Source organism: Dermochelys coriacea, chromosome 17 (genome assembly GCF_009764565.3).
Source record: "Dermochelys coriacea isolate rDerCor1 chromosome 17, rDerCor1.pri.v4, whole genome shotgun sequence".
NCBI classification, from domain to species: Eukaryota; Metazoa; Chordata; order Testudines; family Dermochelyidae; genus Dermochelys; species Dermochelys coriacea.
The window spans coordinates 6,906,107-6,922,795 of record NC_050084.1 but is presented as its reverse complement, the minus strand read 5'-3'; the positions used below and the strand labels follow the sequence as shown (position 1 = coordinate 6,922,795).

The window sequence follows — 16,689 nt, the reverse complement described above, 5'->3', positions numbered from 1 at the left end:
TTGTTGAAAATATTTTGTGATGGCAGACTTGGCTTTAAAGTATATACATTTTATTTAGAATTCATAGATTATTTCTCATCAGGCTTCCACCCTAAAATATTTGGTAGCATTTAAACACATTATGTCACTGCTTGTCTTTGAGTTAGGCCCGGTCAAAATGAGAAAGTTGTATCATTTTACCTAAAAATGTGATTTTGAAATCACTTTAGTTTAACTGGTGCAAATAACTTTGCTTTGGTCTGGTTTAAGATTGGTTTATTTGGATTCAGCTTAGACCAATTCTAAATTAACCCTGGTTTAAACCAAAATAAAAGCGTTCACATGGACTCGCACCATTTAAACTAAATTGATTTAAAAATCACATCTTTATTTAAACTGGTGCAATGTTCATGTAGACAAGATCTTATGCTGAAGATGTGAAGGAATTTTAATATGTTGCTGTACAGGCTTCAGTAATTACTTTAAGTACTGAAAGGATGCTCGTGTCAATGAAAGCATGTTACCTTTATATTAGAGCTATGTACTTCTGCAAGAAGAATTTGTTCTGGTTTTAGTCGACAAAGTTCACTTAGCTGCTTTTTTAAACCTGTATACTTTTCATCCATGTTCAGTCTGAGCCCATATCGAACAGGGGTGGTACCATCTAATTTAATTACTTTAAGAGAAAGAAACACACTTTAATCAGCAAAAATGGCAGTGTTTTTGTGAGAATAATACAGGTCACATTTCTCATTTATTAAAAAGCTATTGTATCTTCCATTTTAAGACTTAATCTTTTTATTTACTACCAGACACTTTTCTAGCATTTCAAAGACAAAAGAATGTCTTAATACTGGACAAGAGAACCTTCATTACCTGCTTAAGTGTGGGAGCAGCAGTTAAGGGGTTTTGTTTGTTTGTTTTTGTTTTTTAAACACTATGTCTTTTTTTTCCATGTCTTAAGATCCAAGCATGAAAAATTATTTTTCTTCAGTAAAAGGTTTGAAGATCATGGTAGAATTCTGCACTGGGCAGACTCTCAAAAACTATCTGTATAATCAAATTGCTACTGACCTGAAAGCGGTCTAGAAGGCCTCAAATTCTGAAAATTATACACTTTAGGCATCAAATCTTTTAGTTGAGACAAAACAGATGGCAGCACCTGAACTATGCTCACTGCTATGTAAATATTTGATAGCTAAATCATTCTTTTGTTCTAGTGTAAATGAAGCCCACTGAAATTAGGTAGATTTTAGTAGTGTAAAAGGGCACATTTATGCTAGAATATTTTACCTCAATTCCAAGAAAGGTCCAGCTGCATTAATGCTAAGTGCCAGTGTAGACAGGACTCTTACCACTGTGCATTGAAAACCTCTTCTGTATCACTGCTGGAATGCGAGTATGTTTTATGACAGGCAAGACTAGAGTGATTTAAATTCTGACTACCCACCTGTAATTTCTAAGTGCATGTAGCTATCCATTGGAAGAGGCAAGGATAAAAAATTAAAAGGGTCAAATCGAACACTTATGTGCCCACATGTTTTGCATTTTACTTGGGACCTTAACTGCCCATGAAACAAATCCACTACGATTGATCTGTTTCTTCTCAGATGATTTTCCCAGGCCTGAAACAAAAGTGTAAAGTAAGTTAGAAATGTAGCACAATTGCTTGGACTTGGTAGGGGGAAGTGTGTTACAAGATTCCAAGATATTTATAAAAATATGGTGCTAATATATGCTGTACTATAAGTTATTTGACCAGTGTTATAAACAAGCAGGAAACAATTTAGTTTCAGCATTAGAAAAACATTTGTGATTTAGGACAGGGTTACAGCTTCTTTAAGTAGCTCTCGGCACAATCCCTGGGTATCTTTTCAAGTATTGCTATACATTGCTTCTGAAAAAATGACTTCCTTAAGATGACATTGTGAGGTTCCACATTTATGTTCTCCTCATAATTTTTAGGTCAAATTTACTCCTTTTACCAGTAACGGTGATTTTTCTAGCTGCCTTCAAATACAATGTAATCTATGAAAAATTCAAGCTGTATTTATTCTGCCACTATTATCATCTGTCACTGATAATAAATATTCCGCTATTTCAATTTAGTGATCAATTCTTTTTAAAGGTATGAGGCAGAATAGAATCCAGCTTGCTCTTCCACAGATCTACAAAAGTAAAAAAATCTGTGTAAGACAAAGAGAGAAGGTTCAGACACAAAGGGAGAAGACTAGCTGAACAGAAAGGTGACATTTGTACAAAGTCAGTTTTCTATTAACGCAATTTAAGAGATGAAATACCAGTAAAATAATGGAAAGCCTGCTTGAATCCAGTCCAAAACATCCTTTTAAAATGCATCTATGTTTCTACGGATACACATAACACATCGTGTACCTACATAACATCAAGAAAGTCTGGCAAGTTAAGAAAAAAGGGGAGAGTCTCATTCACTTTTACTCAGCATCCACGTGACAGAGATCAATAGCTAGAATTTAAGGATCTTTCCTACAAAAATATTTATTCCCAGCATTTACAGTTTCTAATGATCCAAATACGATCCTATGTTCAGAGGTAAACACTGTACAGATCCAGTATGTAACAAAAGAAAACACAACAACAGTATTATAATGGAAAATGTAACCTTTAACCTTACTGACAAGATAGAAAGCCAGTAGCACCAAAACAGGTGTATTTACCAAACTACTAAGAAACCATGTATAACTACCAGAAATACCATAAAATCCACGAATATAATCTGGCTTTCATTTTTGAGTGCTTGGCTTCATATATATTTCAACTTGCATGAAATCTGAGGGCATATCGCAGACTCCAGAAAGTGAAAGCCAATAAATATGACCAATCCAAAGGTCATGGTTAGGAATGAATTATTGTTTACAAAAATACACTTTTGGAATGTTAGATAATGTTACGTTGCAATGTAATATTTATTTTAAACTTTTATGGCAGCAAGCATCCACGACAAATTTCCTTTTAACCCCACTCAGAGGTGGGCAGGTAAAACTCTTTATGCCATAGGCAAAATATTTCAGAAATTATCTAACTGTCCTGCTGTTCTATTGAGTCTACAAACATTCACACAATGTGCTTCAGTGAGATCATATATTTGCATGGATCTTGCTGAAATTAACAGATAAAATCATCACCACTTGCTAAAAGTATTGGGAGGAATCCTATATTGTATTTCAGTTGGATTAAATATTGCTTTAAAAAAAAAAAATCTTTATTTCACTGGTTCTAGAGTGCTGTCAGAAAATTGTGTGTCAGTGCAGATTCTACTGGCCTAGTGTCAATAACTTCCAGTTCAGACACACCTCTGCTGCTACCTCCCAATCGGGTCGACCGTCACTATCTTTCAGTTCTACATATGGCTTATCATGAACTCTGTTCAGATCCTCATGAAGACCATCCAGAAGAAAAGCCAGAAGCTCCTGCGAGTCCTGCTGCTGGAAACCATTAAACCTTGGAGCATATTTTGCTATCGTCCACTATATAAAAAAAAGAAAAAAAGAGTAAAAACCAAGAAGTTATTTGATAATAAATCACAGAAACCTTTACTTATAACAACAAATTAACCTAGTGAAGATGTATGATGGTGACCAGTGTAATAACTACATTTTTAAGTGTTAAAGATGAGTACATAAGTTTCCAGGGTCAGAGCAAGGCCAATTGTGAGTTGTGAAAGGTCTTTCATCTCTAATTAAGGGAAATAAAGGACCGTGTTGTCAGCCCGATGTGCACATAAGCCAGAACTCCCATTAACATTAGTGACTGTTCTGAATCTACAGCTTCTGCACTGGATTATGACATAACCCACAAAAAGGGTATTACAATGATCATCGTCATGTGTCATATTCATGACACACCTATACGTGCTTGTGCGACAACCTAAATTGTAATTTAATCTCATAAGAGATTTCTAAATTAAAATTCCTTTAGGTGGGTATCCAACGGGTACAATAAATATTCAAAATCCCTTCCAGTCCTACATTTATTCGATTCTATTTCTCCAAAGACTGCAAGTAAAATTCACTACTGGTATAACTACCTACATCACAGACACTTAAGCTGCACACCTAAGAAAAATTTAGAGGGGTGAATATGAATCTTCTCTCAAGCTGTCAATACAGAAACACTGAAGGCAGTATATTTGTTGAATGGACTAAAATTTTGAAGGCCGTATTTACCAGAGCCAGAATTAAGTGGTAAAGAAATGTTTTAATGGTTAAGTTCAAAGCAAATATGACCATTAAACATGCTGAACTATCATTAAGGAAACTTTTCAAGAATATTATGCAACAGACAACATCAAAAAGCAGAAAAGGAAAATACATTTAATTTTTTTGGACAGTAAATTTTTTTTTAATTGCACACCACTTTGCTACCTATAAATAAGGCACATTAAATCCTTACCCGTAGTTTTAATGGAGCTATGTTCTTTTGAGTTCCACTCCATAGTTCCTGAACCAAATCCCCATAGCACTTGGCCATATGTCCTTTCATTCCTATTGGATTTGTCCTAGAATTCATAAAGTATATTCATTGAAAGTGCAAAGTGTTTCAGGCTAGCTAGTATTGGTTTATCTCATTCAGCAATAGAAGTCTTCCTTTTTAGGTATGTCTATTCTAGTGCCTGTTACTGGGGTGCCATTTCAGATTGGGGGGGTGGGGCGCAACTTTCATCACGATTCCAGGGGCTACTTAGGCACCTGAAAACTCTAGGTTTTTTCCCCCCCCCAGAGAAGGGGGAAAGGGGCTCAACCAAAAATTATAACGGGGGGGGAGGGGCCTCAGCTCAAAAATTTGAAAACTGCTCAGGATGCAGGCAGGGGTTAGCTAGGGGCTGTGTGCCAGGAGGGGTGTGGCTCAGGGTGCAGGGAGAGGAATAGCTAGGGGCAGGGGATAGATCAGCATGCAGTCAGGGGGGTAGCTCAGAGTGCAGGTAGGGGCTGCGTGTGGGTGTGCTGCTGTGGGGGGTTTGCTGTTGTGGGGGCCAGCCAGGCACTCAGTCTCTAGCTGGCACAGTGGGGGCAGCTCTGCAGGGTAGGGGCAAGGGTAAAGGGTGCACTCTGCCTGCCCGGGTACATGATGGCTGGGGGGAGGAGGACACATCAACATGAGCCCACGCCCAGCTCTGTGCAGCAGATCAGGAGGCAGGTGCCCAGACCTCAGCAGCGCTGCCAGTGGTGACTCCATGGCAGGGGGGCGGGGGCAGCACAGCGGAGCAGGGCAAGGAGGGGGAGCATTTCCCTCCTGCTGGGAACTTCACCCAAATATTGTGAAGGACTCAAGGAGGGGCAGGTCCCCCCACCCTCTGCCCATACTAAATGGCACCCCTGGCCTGTTGGGAAGTTGAGTGCTTATAATATTGTGATTGAAAGGACAGTCAGTCATGCTGCCTACTTTTGAAGGCAAAAAGAATTTTAAAAGGTTAAAACATTTAAATGACAAAGGTCTCATATAATCATTACCTGTTGAGTTCATAAAGATGTTTTCCTGAGATGAAATACCGTGTTAGAGGTTGTGTGTTACTGACGCACTGGATACTAGAATTCATGAAACATGTATTACCCAGATTACTTAATCCAGTGGCACCCTTTTCAGTAGGAACTGAGGGAAAAGAGGTACAGTTATTTAACATGATATATTTTAAACACATAAGAAATACAATAGAAGAAAAATTAATCTTCTAGTGAAATCTCACCGTCGATTACAACCTCCTTCACCCTGCCCCCAATTACAAGATGTCAGTTAATGTGAAGACAACAGACCTCTGAGATAATAAGTGCCCTAAGTTTTCATTGAAGTCAACAAAAATTGAGGGTGTCTGGCAACTTGCTAGAATTAGCCCTATTAGAAACCACGGAAAAGGTACTGGTAATCAGTGTAATCCATGTTGTTTCTGCATCAGTAAATAAATGTTTTTCCTATTCTGCAGCAGCATTACCATCAGTGTCATTTTTTGTTGTGTTATTCTTGTTCAATAACACCGAAGTCTTCCTTCAATTTAAAAAAACGTAATACACAGAAATATGCAAGTCTTAGATTATAAACGAGGTGAAAAGGAAGCAACTGATTTTTCCAAAAACTGTTAATCCAATTTCAAATTTAGCTGTATTCAGAATTTGCTGAATGCTGCAGGACTTGATTACCTCTTAATTCAACCCCCCAACACTTTCAGGAGCTAAATCTACAACACAGAACAAAACAAGTAAAATAGTTGTAACATGTCTGCACCACTACTTTCAATCTTTATGTTAAAAACAAAATGGTTCCATAAACCAGAATATTTTATTGGGTCCCCCCTCTCCCCCCATCATTCTTGTGTTACTGCACTTGAACACTTACCTTTATGTCTGTCTATTTTACTACTGTTTGCTATAAATGACATCTCCTCTGGCCAGCTCATGTCTTTGTTTCGAACTAGAAAGAAACACAGTAAAACAAGTTTTATTTTTACCTACTCCAGAGAGCTGATCATGTACTTAAAATGATTTCATTCATTTCCAACTGTCTATTAAAGTGTAAAAATTGGTTTATTATTTCAAGTTAGTATTCATTCTCAATTTTGATTTTACTTTATTAACCATACATAAAGACTCCATTGGTAATCTTGAGATTTCTTTCCCATTGTAAAAGCCAATTTTCAAGGTTTATTGACTTAATATTGTAAATGGCATCAGATAACTAGATAGACTGATTATAGATCCAGATGCAATATTTTTCTCTTTAACAGAAAGGTAACTTTTAGTTACAAAAAACAGGGGTACTTGTAGCACCTTAGAGACTAGCAAATTTATTAGAGCATAAGATATAGCCTACTTCATCCGATGCATCCAGTGAAATGGGCTGTAGCCCAAGAAAGCTTATGCTCAAATAAATTTGTTAGTCTCTACGGTGCCACAAGTACTCCTGTTCTTTTTGCAGATCCAGACTAACATGGCTGCTACTCTGAAACCTTTTAATTACAAAGGGACAATAGATTCAAATGTATTTAGATATCAGCATGAGGGGAAATTATGACATGAAACCATGCCTCAAGGAGAGAGAAAGATTTAATTTGGTAACTTATTCATCAAGTATTCATCAAATTTTAAGCCACAAAACTCCACATTCATACCCAAAAGTAAGTTAAACGTGCATAGAGGGTATGTCTACACTGTAATCAGACACCCGCAGCTGGCCTGTGCCAGCTGACTTGGGCTCAGGGGCTGTTTAATTGCAGGGTAGACTTCCAGGCTTGGGCTGGAGGCCAAGCTCTAGGACCCTGTGAGGTGGGAGAGTCTCCGAGCTTGGAAGTCTACACTAGAATGAAACAGCCCCATTGCCTGAGCCCCAGGAGCCTGGCCAGCCAGGAGTTATCTGCACTGTATACATATCCAAAAAGTGTAACAACCAGACGTGGTTTTGTGAGTGTAACAGCTCTATCATTTTTGTTCAAAAGTTTATTTTTTAAAAGATTTTTATGACATTATAATCAGTACAAATGCAAGGCTTGAGGCCAATGGCAGTGTGGATTAAGTTTGTACTTCATATGTTCCCAAATGTAAGGGGGAAGCTCAAAAGTCTGGCATTAAATCAGCTGAAAGGTCACAAATCTATATACCTTTCTGCCATTGACAAAAGCCCACTCCTTTATAACTGCTGTTTCCAGTAGTGATTAGTGTGATGCCGGCAGACCAGGTGCCAGCTTCTGCCAACACCCCAAGGCTTTATTAAAGACTGAAAACGCATAGCTAGAAACCAGTCTGGCTCACCTGTGTGTTAGTATTGTTAAAACAGGAATTAGATTTAGAGATGTTTTTAGTGTTTGGACTTTATGAAATGCTTGAGAGTCACTGGATGCATTAATCTCACTTATAGTATTTGTATCCCATGTTATAAGGTGATATTTAAGAGTTTGCTCTGTAACTATAGAAGTGTTTGCTAAGAAACTGGAAACTCCCACAGTCAGGACAGAAGCATTACCAGGTGTGAAATACTAATTAATAACAAGAGGTGTCATCTCCTGCCCAACAAAAGGTCTAAGAACATCAGGCAAATCATCGTGGAACATCAATGGACAAAAGACCGTTGATTGCTCTCCCCACACCCATGAAGCGGGGACATGCACAAACACTCATCCCATCACAGCTTGAAATGTGGGGGAAGGGAAATGAAAATCCCTGTCAAAAAGCAATGGTCATCACAGGCTGGTTGGAATTTGAAGAAGGCATTATTTCTAAGCATAAGCAAGAGATTTCCCAAGCTGCCTAGCTTGTGTCAGTGCTAAAGGACATCTAGAGCTTGCATATTACAGTAGCTTCTATTACCTTTTGAAACCTAAGACTAACTCCTTTGTGTGTATGTTTACCTGCTTTAATCTTGTAAATAACTCATTTCCTTTTTCTTGTTCATAAATCTTTAGTTAGTTTACTTCAGGATTGATTACAATCTTTGGTGAGAGATCTAAGGTACAACTGACCCGGGGTAAGTGACTAGTCCATTGAGACTGGGTGTAACTGGAATATTGTTTTGATTTTTGGTGTAAGGGACTATCTATCACAAAGGCAGGCATCTGGGTGGCAAGTTAGACCAGAGTACACAAGGAGACCATCTGTGACTCCATATTAAGGTTGTTACAGTGCTTGTGGATCTCACACTTCAGACTTGGTAGGTGAAATCTAAAAATTGGGGTTTGTGCCTTGGTTTGTAACCGTCAGCCCGGAGTCTGGCACACACGTTTGTGAGCCACTACAGACAGCTTGACACTCAAAATGTGCCAGGTGCTTTTGAAAGGCAGAAGACGACACGATGCCTGCCCCCCAAAAGTTTAAAACCTCACCCATTAGGGACTGAAACATGCAGTGCCATTTCATGATCTGCTGATTTCTAAATATGCTGAAGTATCACAGAGTGCATTCTTGCAAACCTTTGTAAATAAAAGCTTTTCTGTGTTTTTTCAGGAGGTGGTGTTGGAGAGGCTGGTTTGCTCTTAATTAGTACTGTAAGCATTGTGGACTGTTCCTGAGATTTTCTTTGTAAGCCAATAATTATATAAGGAATGTATACGTTTTGTTCCCAAAGCACAGCGTATGTTTGACATAGAAAAATTATATATTTGTCTAAAATATATCTGTTGATCTTAATGCAGAAACTAATAAATTTTCATTATCCATTTTTATACCTTCTATTACTAAGTGCTGCTCATCTTGGATTTTCAGGTATTCTAACATATGATCCTCATCGTCCAGAAGAGTAAGATAGTTCTGCAAAGAAAAAATTACTGTTTATTTCTAGTTTTTAAAAAAATTCAGAGGCTATTTAAAATTTTAATCTTAAAGTAACAGGACTCAAAGAGTATTAGTCATTTCAGGACATACATTGGTTACCATCTCCCTACTTGTATACGTTAATTAAACAGAGCTGCTTATTTGCATCTCCAAAAGTATCCACTGGCTTTTTAGATAAAACTTAAAGGTACGTTTTTTTCCTTATAATGAGGATAGTGGCATATTGGATGAAACACTAGCCAATTCATAATCAAGAGTAGGTTTTAAGAGACATGGGCAAAAACAACATTGTCTATGAAAAAGCAAAAGCAGGAAAAGACGACATCTAGCTAAGGTAAATTATTTCAAATTTCAAGTTGTAATCAAATGTGTTTTTCACAAATGCCTATGGGATTTAAGAGAACATCATTGACCATGAATGGGACTGGTACTCTTAAATCCTTTCAGCACTTTTCAAAATCTTCCCCTACATTAACTATTCACTAATTCACTGGCTTCCTACAGCTGATTTGACTTCAGTATGTGGTCTCAGAAGTTTTATCATCTTCCATCCTCTCCTCCTTATTAGGACATAGGGAATCTCCATTTATAGATCCTCCCCTAAGGGATGTCTGAACCACATGCTCTGTCGACTTTCCCTCAGGCACCTGTCAGCTTTCCCCGCAGGGTGTGTAGGTAAATTCTAAGGATACACTCTGGCAGCATTGATTTATACAGTCTCTTATTTAGGAAAATCTTTTTTCTTTTGAATATGAACTATTATACTATGCCGTTTAAGCAAAGAAATATTAATCTATTAAATTCTGACACCCCCCCTCCATTTTTATCTTCCCTAGTTATCTGTGATTTACAGAATAGGACCAGCATGAAGTACAATTGGCTTTGGTCTGCTTTTATTTTTTCCAGTGAAATCTGTAGAAAAGCCACAAAAGCAGATTAAACATTTAGGATGTTATTCAGTAAAAAAGGAGTCTCTTTTTTAACGGTAGTCTCCAAATGTTGGGTTGGCTTGATTCCTATGTGAAATGTGGCAACAGGCAATAAGCCCCCATATAATTCCTTTTTCAGACACTCACTTGAGATACCAAGCGACAAATAGCCACTTTTAGCCAAAGAAACAATTCTATTCTTCTGCCTATTCCATAGTTTTAAGTTAATGGACAAATACTACACAAAAACTAAAGAAGGTAGTTCTCTCCAATCAGAATAATATATATCAGTGCAGAAATGCTACACACACTATTAGGCATAGTTGTTAATTTCCTAGGACAATATTTCTTATGGTGACTGTCATGGTTTCTTCTCTTCCTCAGAAGCATATAGCTACATGAGGATCTCCGTATCTATCATCACTTCCTATGAAAGCAATTGTAGTGTGTGACAGTAGGTCCATTTGAGACATAGTTCTAGTGCAAATGGCTAGTGTGAACTTTTCTACATTATACAACTTCAATATGTTTGGACACAGCTGTGAAGAATCGAGTTCCCTGACATGATGGTTAAAATTAATTTGCAGACACTGTAGATCAGGGCAAACCATGTTCCTCATTGCATCAACTATTCCAGGGGTTCTCAAACTGCAGGTTGGGACCACTCAAGGGGTCACAAGGCTATTACATGGGGAGTCGTGAACTGATAGCCTCAACCCCGAACCCGCTTTGCCTCCAGCATTTATAATGGTGTTAAATATATATAAAAAAATGTTTTTAATTTATACGTGGGGGGTCGCACTCAGAGGTTTGCTATGTGAAAGGGGTCACCAGTGCAAAAGTTTGAGAACCACTTAACTATTGTAATTCTTCACTGACATATTCTAACAGCAACGTTCTGCAAGGCACTAATTTCCCTTTACTATCGACACTTGTGTATATTATGCTTTGTATATTAAAATAATTTAAAATGCAAACATATGAAGAAAAAATGGTTCCTGGATGGCTGACATATTCAAACTGACAGCCTACATGTAACAGGCCACACCTGAAGGAAATTTTTTAGTCTATCTTTAAAGTGGGTGTTATGATGCTACAAATTAGCTCTAAAAATTCAACAGAAGAGGGCTGAGTTGTAATTATATCAGAAAGAAAATCAGGATACATGTTAATTGACATCAGTCTTACAAAGAAAAATTTGCCACATTCTTCACCAAGCAAATCCGAAGATTCCAATTTCACAGCTGGGAGCACATATGAAAACTAACATGCAGGTGGTAGGTCAAAGTCTTTAGTGTCACAACCATTCTGGGCCAAAATTTTCAGACCAAAGTGTGTAAATAGTAGCTACAGCACATGCGTCTCTGAATTTGTGTGTTTAGCAGTTTTCTGAAGAGTGAAGATATACACAGCATTTAAAGTCCTTAAAAGGTTAAGTTACCTCACTATTGTATAACCACAGCCGCATATCTTCCTCTTTTATACGTAGCCTCTGGGACAGATATTCATGTATCTCTTTAATAGTCTGCATCCGACTAAAGCAGCCTGTATAAGCCAACACTCGTTTTAAAGGAGCACTGGGAGAAGGTACATTCCCTGTGTCACAATCACAAGAAAAAGGCCAAGATGTTCATAACGCACATCTGTACATACAGTAACAGGCAGATGAGTTTAATAAGGTTATTCTACAATATACACATTCAAATAAATGCATTTTGTGAAAAAGGAGTACACAGAGCTACTTACGTTATGGTGTTAATATGGGCCACATTGCAATCTTAACCCTTGGTCAACTTGCCACACAAAAACACACAGTATAACTTTGCTAACTTCCACCCAAAATTACCATAAGCAGCAATCCTCCCTCCCTGCTTGCTAATAGCACGGCATTCTAGAGAGGCTGTTATTGGCAAGACTTCATTACTTTTACAAAATATACTACAGAAATTACCACCATACTATGAAGTAGCAAAACTGATCTGATCTGTTTCTTTAGAAGACAAGATATGGAAGGGAAGAGGTAGACTTTTTGTTTTGTTTTTTAATTCAACTAAAAAAAATTCCTTCATGAAACCTACTCTTAGAAAGCATATTATATGTAAAGGAAAAATGTGAAAAAAATCAGTTTCACTGTTCATTTCTGGGAAGCAGCATTTCACTGCACCTCTTCTATGGAGATGAATCTGTGAAGATTAAATCAGTCTGGAAGCTTCAGAACAGGGATTACTCTCTAACAGACAAGGGCTGCATAACACATTTTGGAAAGATGGCTAGGAATTCAACACAGTTTCTCAAGATTCACTCAGATATGTCTGCAAAACTAACTGACTTTGTCAAGTAAAAAATGTCATTATTTGAAGTATTCAATACATGTAGCTCATCTTCGGATAATGTATTTGCAAATATCGGGTTTGAAAAAATGAGACCAACGTGACCTTTTTTTTATTTTTCTGGGGCTTTTTCAGTTTAAAATTAAAACATTTTTCCTTCAGTACACACCCTGACTGAACAGCTGTATTACTTTAAATAAACTGAAGGAGCAGTATAGTTACAGTTCAGTTGTAAAAAGATTAAAAGAACCCAACATACAGCATTATGATATGGAATGACACTACATGCTATGGCACTGAAGAGCAAAATTAAATCACAATCATTTTATAAATCAGCAAAGCATCTGTTTTACCTTAAAATACCAAGCAAAGGACTACAGTTTTTTAAACACAAAAAAGCATTTTCTGCAATTAAAGATGAGAGGATTAGTTGTAAGATTACAGCAAGAAAGCATATTTGAAAAAATTCAAAGATTAATATTTGATTCAACAAATAATTAGTGCAGAGCAAAATAATTCCAAATCAAGATTAAATTTGGCATATCAGAAGAACCGATGTATTTGAATTAGAAATGTTTAGGTACCAAACAAAGCGGTTTCCATTATATAAAATTAAGTAGTAAATGTTTTTGGGTACTAGGCGGTTTCTATAGCGCAACTTGATCAAGCAGGCAGCCACTAATGATACAATAATTTTGGGATTGTAATATTACCGTATTTTACAGAATTTGTCAAAGCAGTGAAAAATCGAGCATCTGCATGAGTTTTAAATAGACACTGACTAAAAGGTCAATGTCCTTCCAGGTTCTGATTTCCAGTGATCAGTTCTGCTGGCACTTGGACATGCACTAATACACGTGTATGCAAATCTCAATTTGTGCATCTCCTGCCACACGGCATGCCAACACTGGAGATTTGCTCGGACACAAATTGTAGGAGTTAGGTATGCAATTGCTTATACAAACCTGATAATTGAAAATCAGACCTCTATAATGCCTTCTCAACCTGTCTGTAAAATATTATGAAACTAAAGGCTACACACTTAGGGTCCAGGACCAGTGTAATCTTAAAATGAGAAGAGAGACTGCAATTATGGGGTGTTAGCTGAAGTCTAGATTTTCCACTAATCTTACCTGTATTTTCATCCACTTGCACAAATGCAGCCTTTGTTTGCAAATTGCATCAAGTAAAAGACTTCATATTTCACTTGACCTATCACTTCTTATCAAGTATTAAATATGTGTATTAGAGACTAATTACCTGGTTAACTCAGAACCACTCATAATTCACTGTTAAGTGTGAACCAGCAGCTGGATGAACACCGCTGATTTATTACAATGTAGTATTGTATGTTAGGGGACTACCTAAAATAAATTCAGATATAAATATTCTATAACTACACAGACTGCAGACGAGGAAAATAAGATGGTCTTCCCCACCTATTTGTTTTAAGCAGTGCTCATTTCCTCACTCTCACATCACCAATCTGAAATGTGTTTAATAACTACGCAAGTCAACTCACTTAAAAACTGAAAATGCCCCTACTCTCCTTTGTACAAGATCTTGATAAAAGCTCTTTAAAGTTTTACCAATCACTCATTCTGCTTTACAATCGATTAAAAGATGTATAAGCACAGTGGCAGCAAGCTTTTATTGACCTGGGTCTCGCTTTTTTAGAAACTGCGCAGTTGTGTTCTTGCTGCATTCTTACGTTACCTCTAGGTAAATGATGGGGAAACATTCTCAGGCTCATCATACCCATATTCACCCAGATGTTTGATTGCTGTGTTCGAGTGGCAGGTTGCTGTCTCAGAAAGAGCAGATAGCGAGGAAATAACTCTAGCTCAGCGACGCCAGTTTTGCTGTTTCTGATCACCTAGTGAAGACATTTAAAGAAAATTTCAGAGACTTCCCTTCTGAGTCTTCAGGAAGTCTAAAATGAACCTTTGTAGGGGGCAGAGGCCTGGGAGATCAAAGTACCATACTGAAAACGTATCAGATAAGAATGGACTTTTGGGACAATATGTCTTCAGTTAATTTCCTGGGGAGGTTAATGCAAAAACCCAGCCTTTGGAAGCTACTCCCTGAGAACTGGGTCACTGTCTGCTGATTACCAGTTTCCTACAGATGAGATCTAAGGCTTAAGCGATACAAAGAAACAAGTGAACTGACCAGCCTGGGTTCTGGTTCTGAATCTGAGACAGTTATGAACTTGAAAAATCCAGTTGTCGGTTTTGAAGAACTGTCACCAACCAGAGCCTGAGATTAGAGTTGGGGGTGACCTCTGCTGAAGCTTTTTAGAATGTGTGTAGGTTCTTTTATGGTTTTAATATGTTTTCAACTTAAGAATAAACGTGTTTGGTTACAAGCAGCGTGTTAACTTGTAACTGCAATCAATACACTGATCACAGCTTCTTGAGAGAGCAAACCACATATGCTGGCCTTTTAGAAACTCTGGCTTGCTGGGGATATCACAGCGTAGGCAGCCTTAAAGAACACCTGGACAGGAGGAAGTGAAATGAGGGTCTCTGAACAAGAGAGGGGATGGCTGGGAGCTGGAAACCTTTAAGTGGGCGTCCTCAAGCGACCACTGAGGGGGAGTGCAGGTGTAGTTACCCTGAAACTGTGAAGACATCTCTTCTAACATTGCTCAAGTATGTTCGCTTGTGTTGTGTGTAAAATGCTGAGGCCTTTTCTAAACTACGAGAGGTGTTTGTTTCCATGGAGATCATGTGCGAGGAGGACAACACAAGTCAGTATGGTTGTACTGTAAAATAATTGCTACCATTATAGATCATCAGACAACTGTATAAACTCTTACAACCAACCCTTCTCACCAGCCGTAACACTGAGTATTTAAAAAAACATCCTGAAAGAAAACAGTTTAAAAATCTGGTCAGAAACAAAACATTTAAAATACTAAGGATTATTGTACGTAGTTGCTTTCAACTAAATGGACCCCCAAACGCTATGAAGTTTACTAAATCAATTGTACACTATACACATACAGTCCTTGAATTATAAGATTCTATCTGACCAGCAGGGTGAGCAATACTGAGTTCCTATAAAAGAAAGCTTCTTGAAGGACAGGTGCCACTTTAAGGCTCTAGGGCTGCACAGGATTCATGTCACCCACGAAATACAGTCATCTCTGTGGCAAAACGTAGTACCGGTTAAGCAATGCACAGCAATTTTACGCAAGAGTTCAGAATCAGTAGTGACAAACAGTGCATCCAACAGAAGTGGGAGGGCAGATTTTAGATGTGAAACTCACAGAATGATGGAATTTGGGTAGTAGACAGGTTCACATCTCTGCTCTTGCACAACTTCTAACTCCATGGGCATGGTGTCAATTTTATGCCTTCTACAAAAGAGGAACTACAGCAACACAATGCCCTTTCCAATTCTTTTAGCTTTAGTTTCACTGACAGTTGAGCACGCAGCTTTGAAACCCTTCCCCTTAAATTGATCTACAGAAGTGTAGCCCATGTGTCTGACCAGAAGTGACTTAAAGATCACCGTAAGGAACCTGCAACGTCAACAGAATTTTAAGAAAGTTTCAAATTCCTTCGAATTAATAAATCTCGCTTAATTTTTCTTGATCTTGTTTAATTAGTTTTTGATACATTTGGATTAATAATTCATGTATGCCATGATTAAACTGCATAATAACGCTCTAACAGTATGGCCTGTTAAGTCATTTTGTAATGCTGTATACAATTACTGTGCAGTACCTAAGGGAGACTTGTGAGGCAATTGTATATTTTAACAGTAAATATCCTCACCCTTCACCTCTGTTTCAGAAATACTCTGGCTGTGTAGCTATTGCTAAGAAATCACTCAGTAGGATGACAAGAGATGTCAACATAGCCCATTTATACTCAATTCTATCCACAGTAGGCAGTTTTTGATAGCATGGGGCTGGACTTGAGGTCCCAGGAGGTCCCTTCCTGTCCCTATCTACGTTTGAAAGTAAAAGTGACCTTAAGATACAAAGGCAGAATTTAAATGGTTTAGAAACTGCCCTATTTGAATATTGTAAATGCCACTGATATTTACAAATACATCTTTACCCTCCCCTCAGTTTAAGATTACATTTGGAAAACATTTAAAAAAAAAAGAACAGGAACACCTTGCCGAGTAAGAGACCCATTACTCACA

General features: G+C 37.8%; 1 protein-coding gene across 12 annotated transcripts in view; it reads right to left on the bottom strand.

Moving 5' to 3' along the window:
• Positions 1–16,689, bottom strand: part of USP32 (ubiquitin specific peptidase 32) — a 152,215-nt gene that overhangs the window by 19,566 nt on the left and 115,960 nt on the right. For 6 of the 12 annotated variants that reach the window (XM_038375649.2, XM_043499259.1, XM_038375652.2 and 3 more), the window contains 9 exons: positions 14,287–14,404; positions 11,640–11,794; positions 9,164–9,245; positions 6,346–6,420; positions 5,469–5,607; positions 4,411–4,516; positions 3,312–3,485; positions 1,430–1,604; positions 504–655 (listed from right to left, as the gene is read on the bottom strand). In XM_038375649.2, coding sequence (XP_038231577.1) covers positions 504–655; positions 1,430–1,604; positions 3,312–3,485; positions 4,411–4,516; positions 5,469–5,607; positions 6,346–6,420; positions 9,164–9,245; positions 11,640–11,794; positions 14,287–14,404 — 1,176 coding nt within the window. Of the gene's footprint in view, positions 1–503; positions 656–1,429; positions 1,605–3,311; positions 3,486–4,410; positions 4,517–5,468; positions 5,608–6,345; positions 6,421–9,163; positions 9,246–11,639; positions 11,795–14,244; positions 14,405–16,689 lie in introns of all 12 variants that reach the window. The other 6 variants (XM_038375648.2, XM_043499257.1, XM_038375651.2 and 3 more) reach the window with 1 other exon arrangement.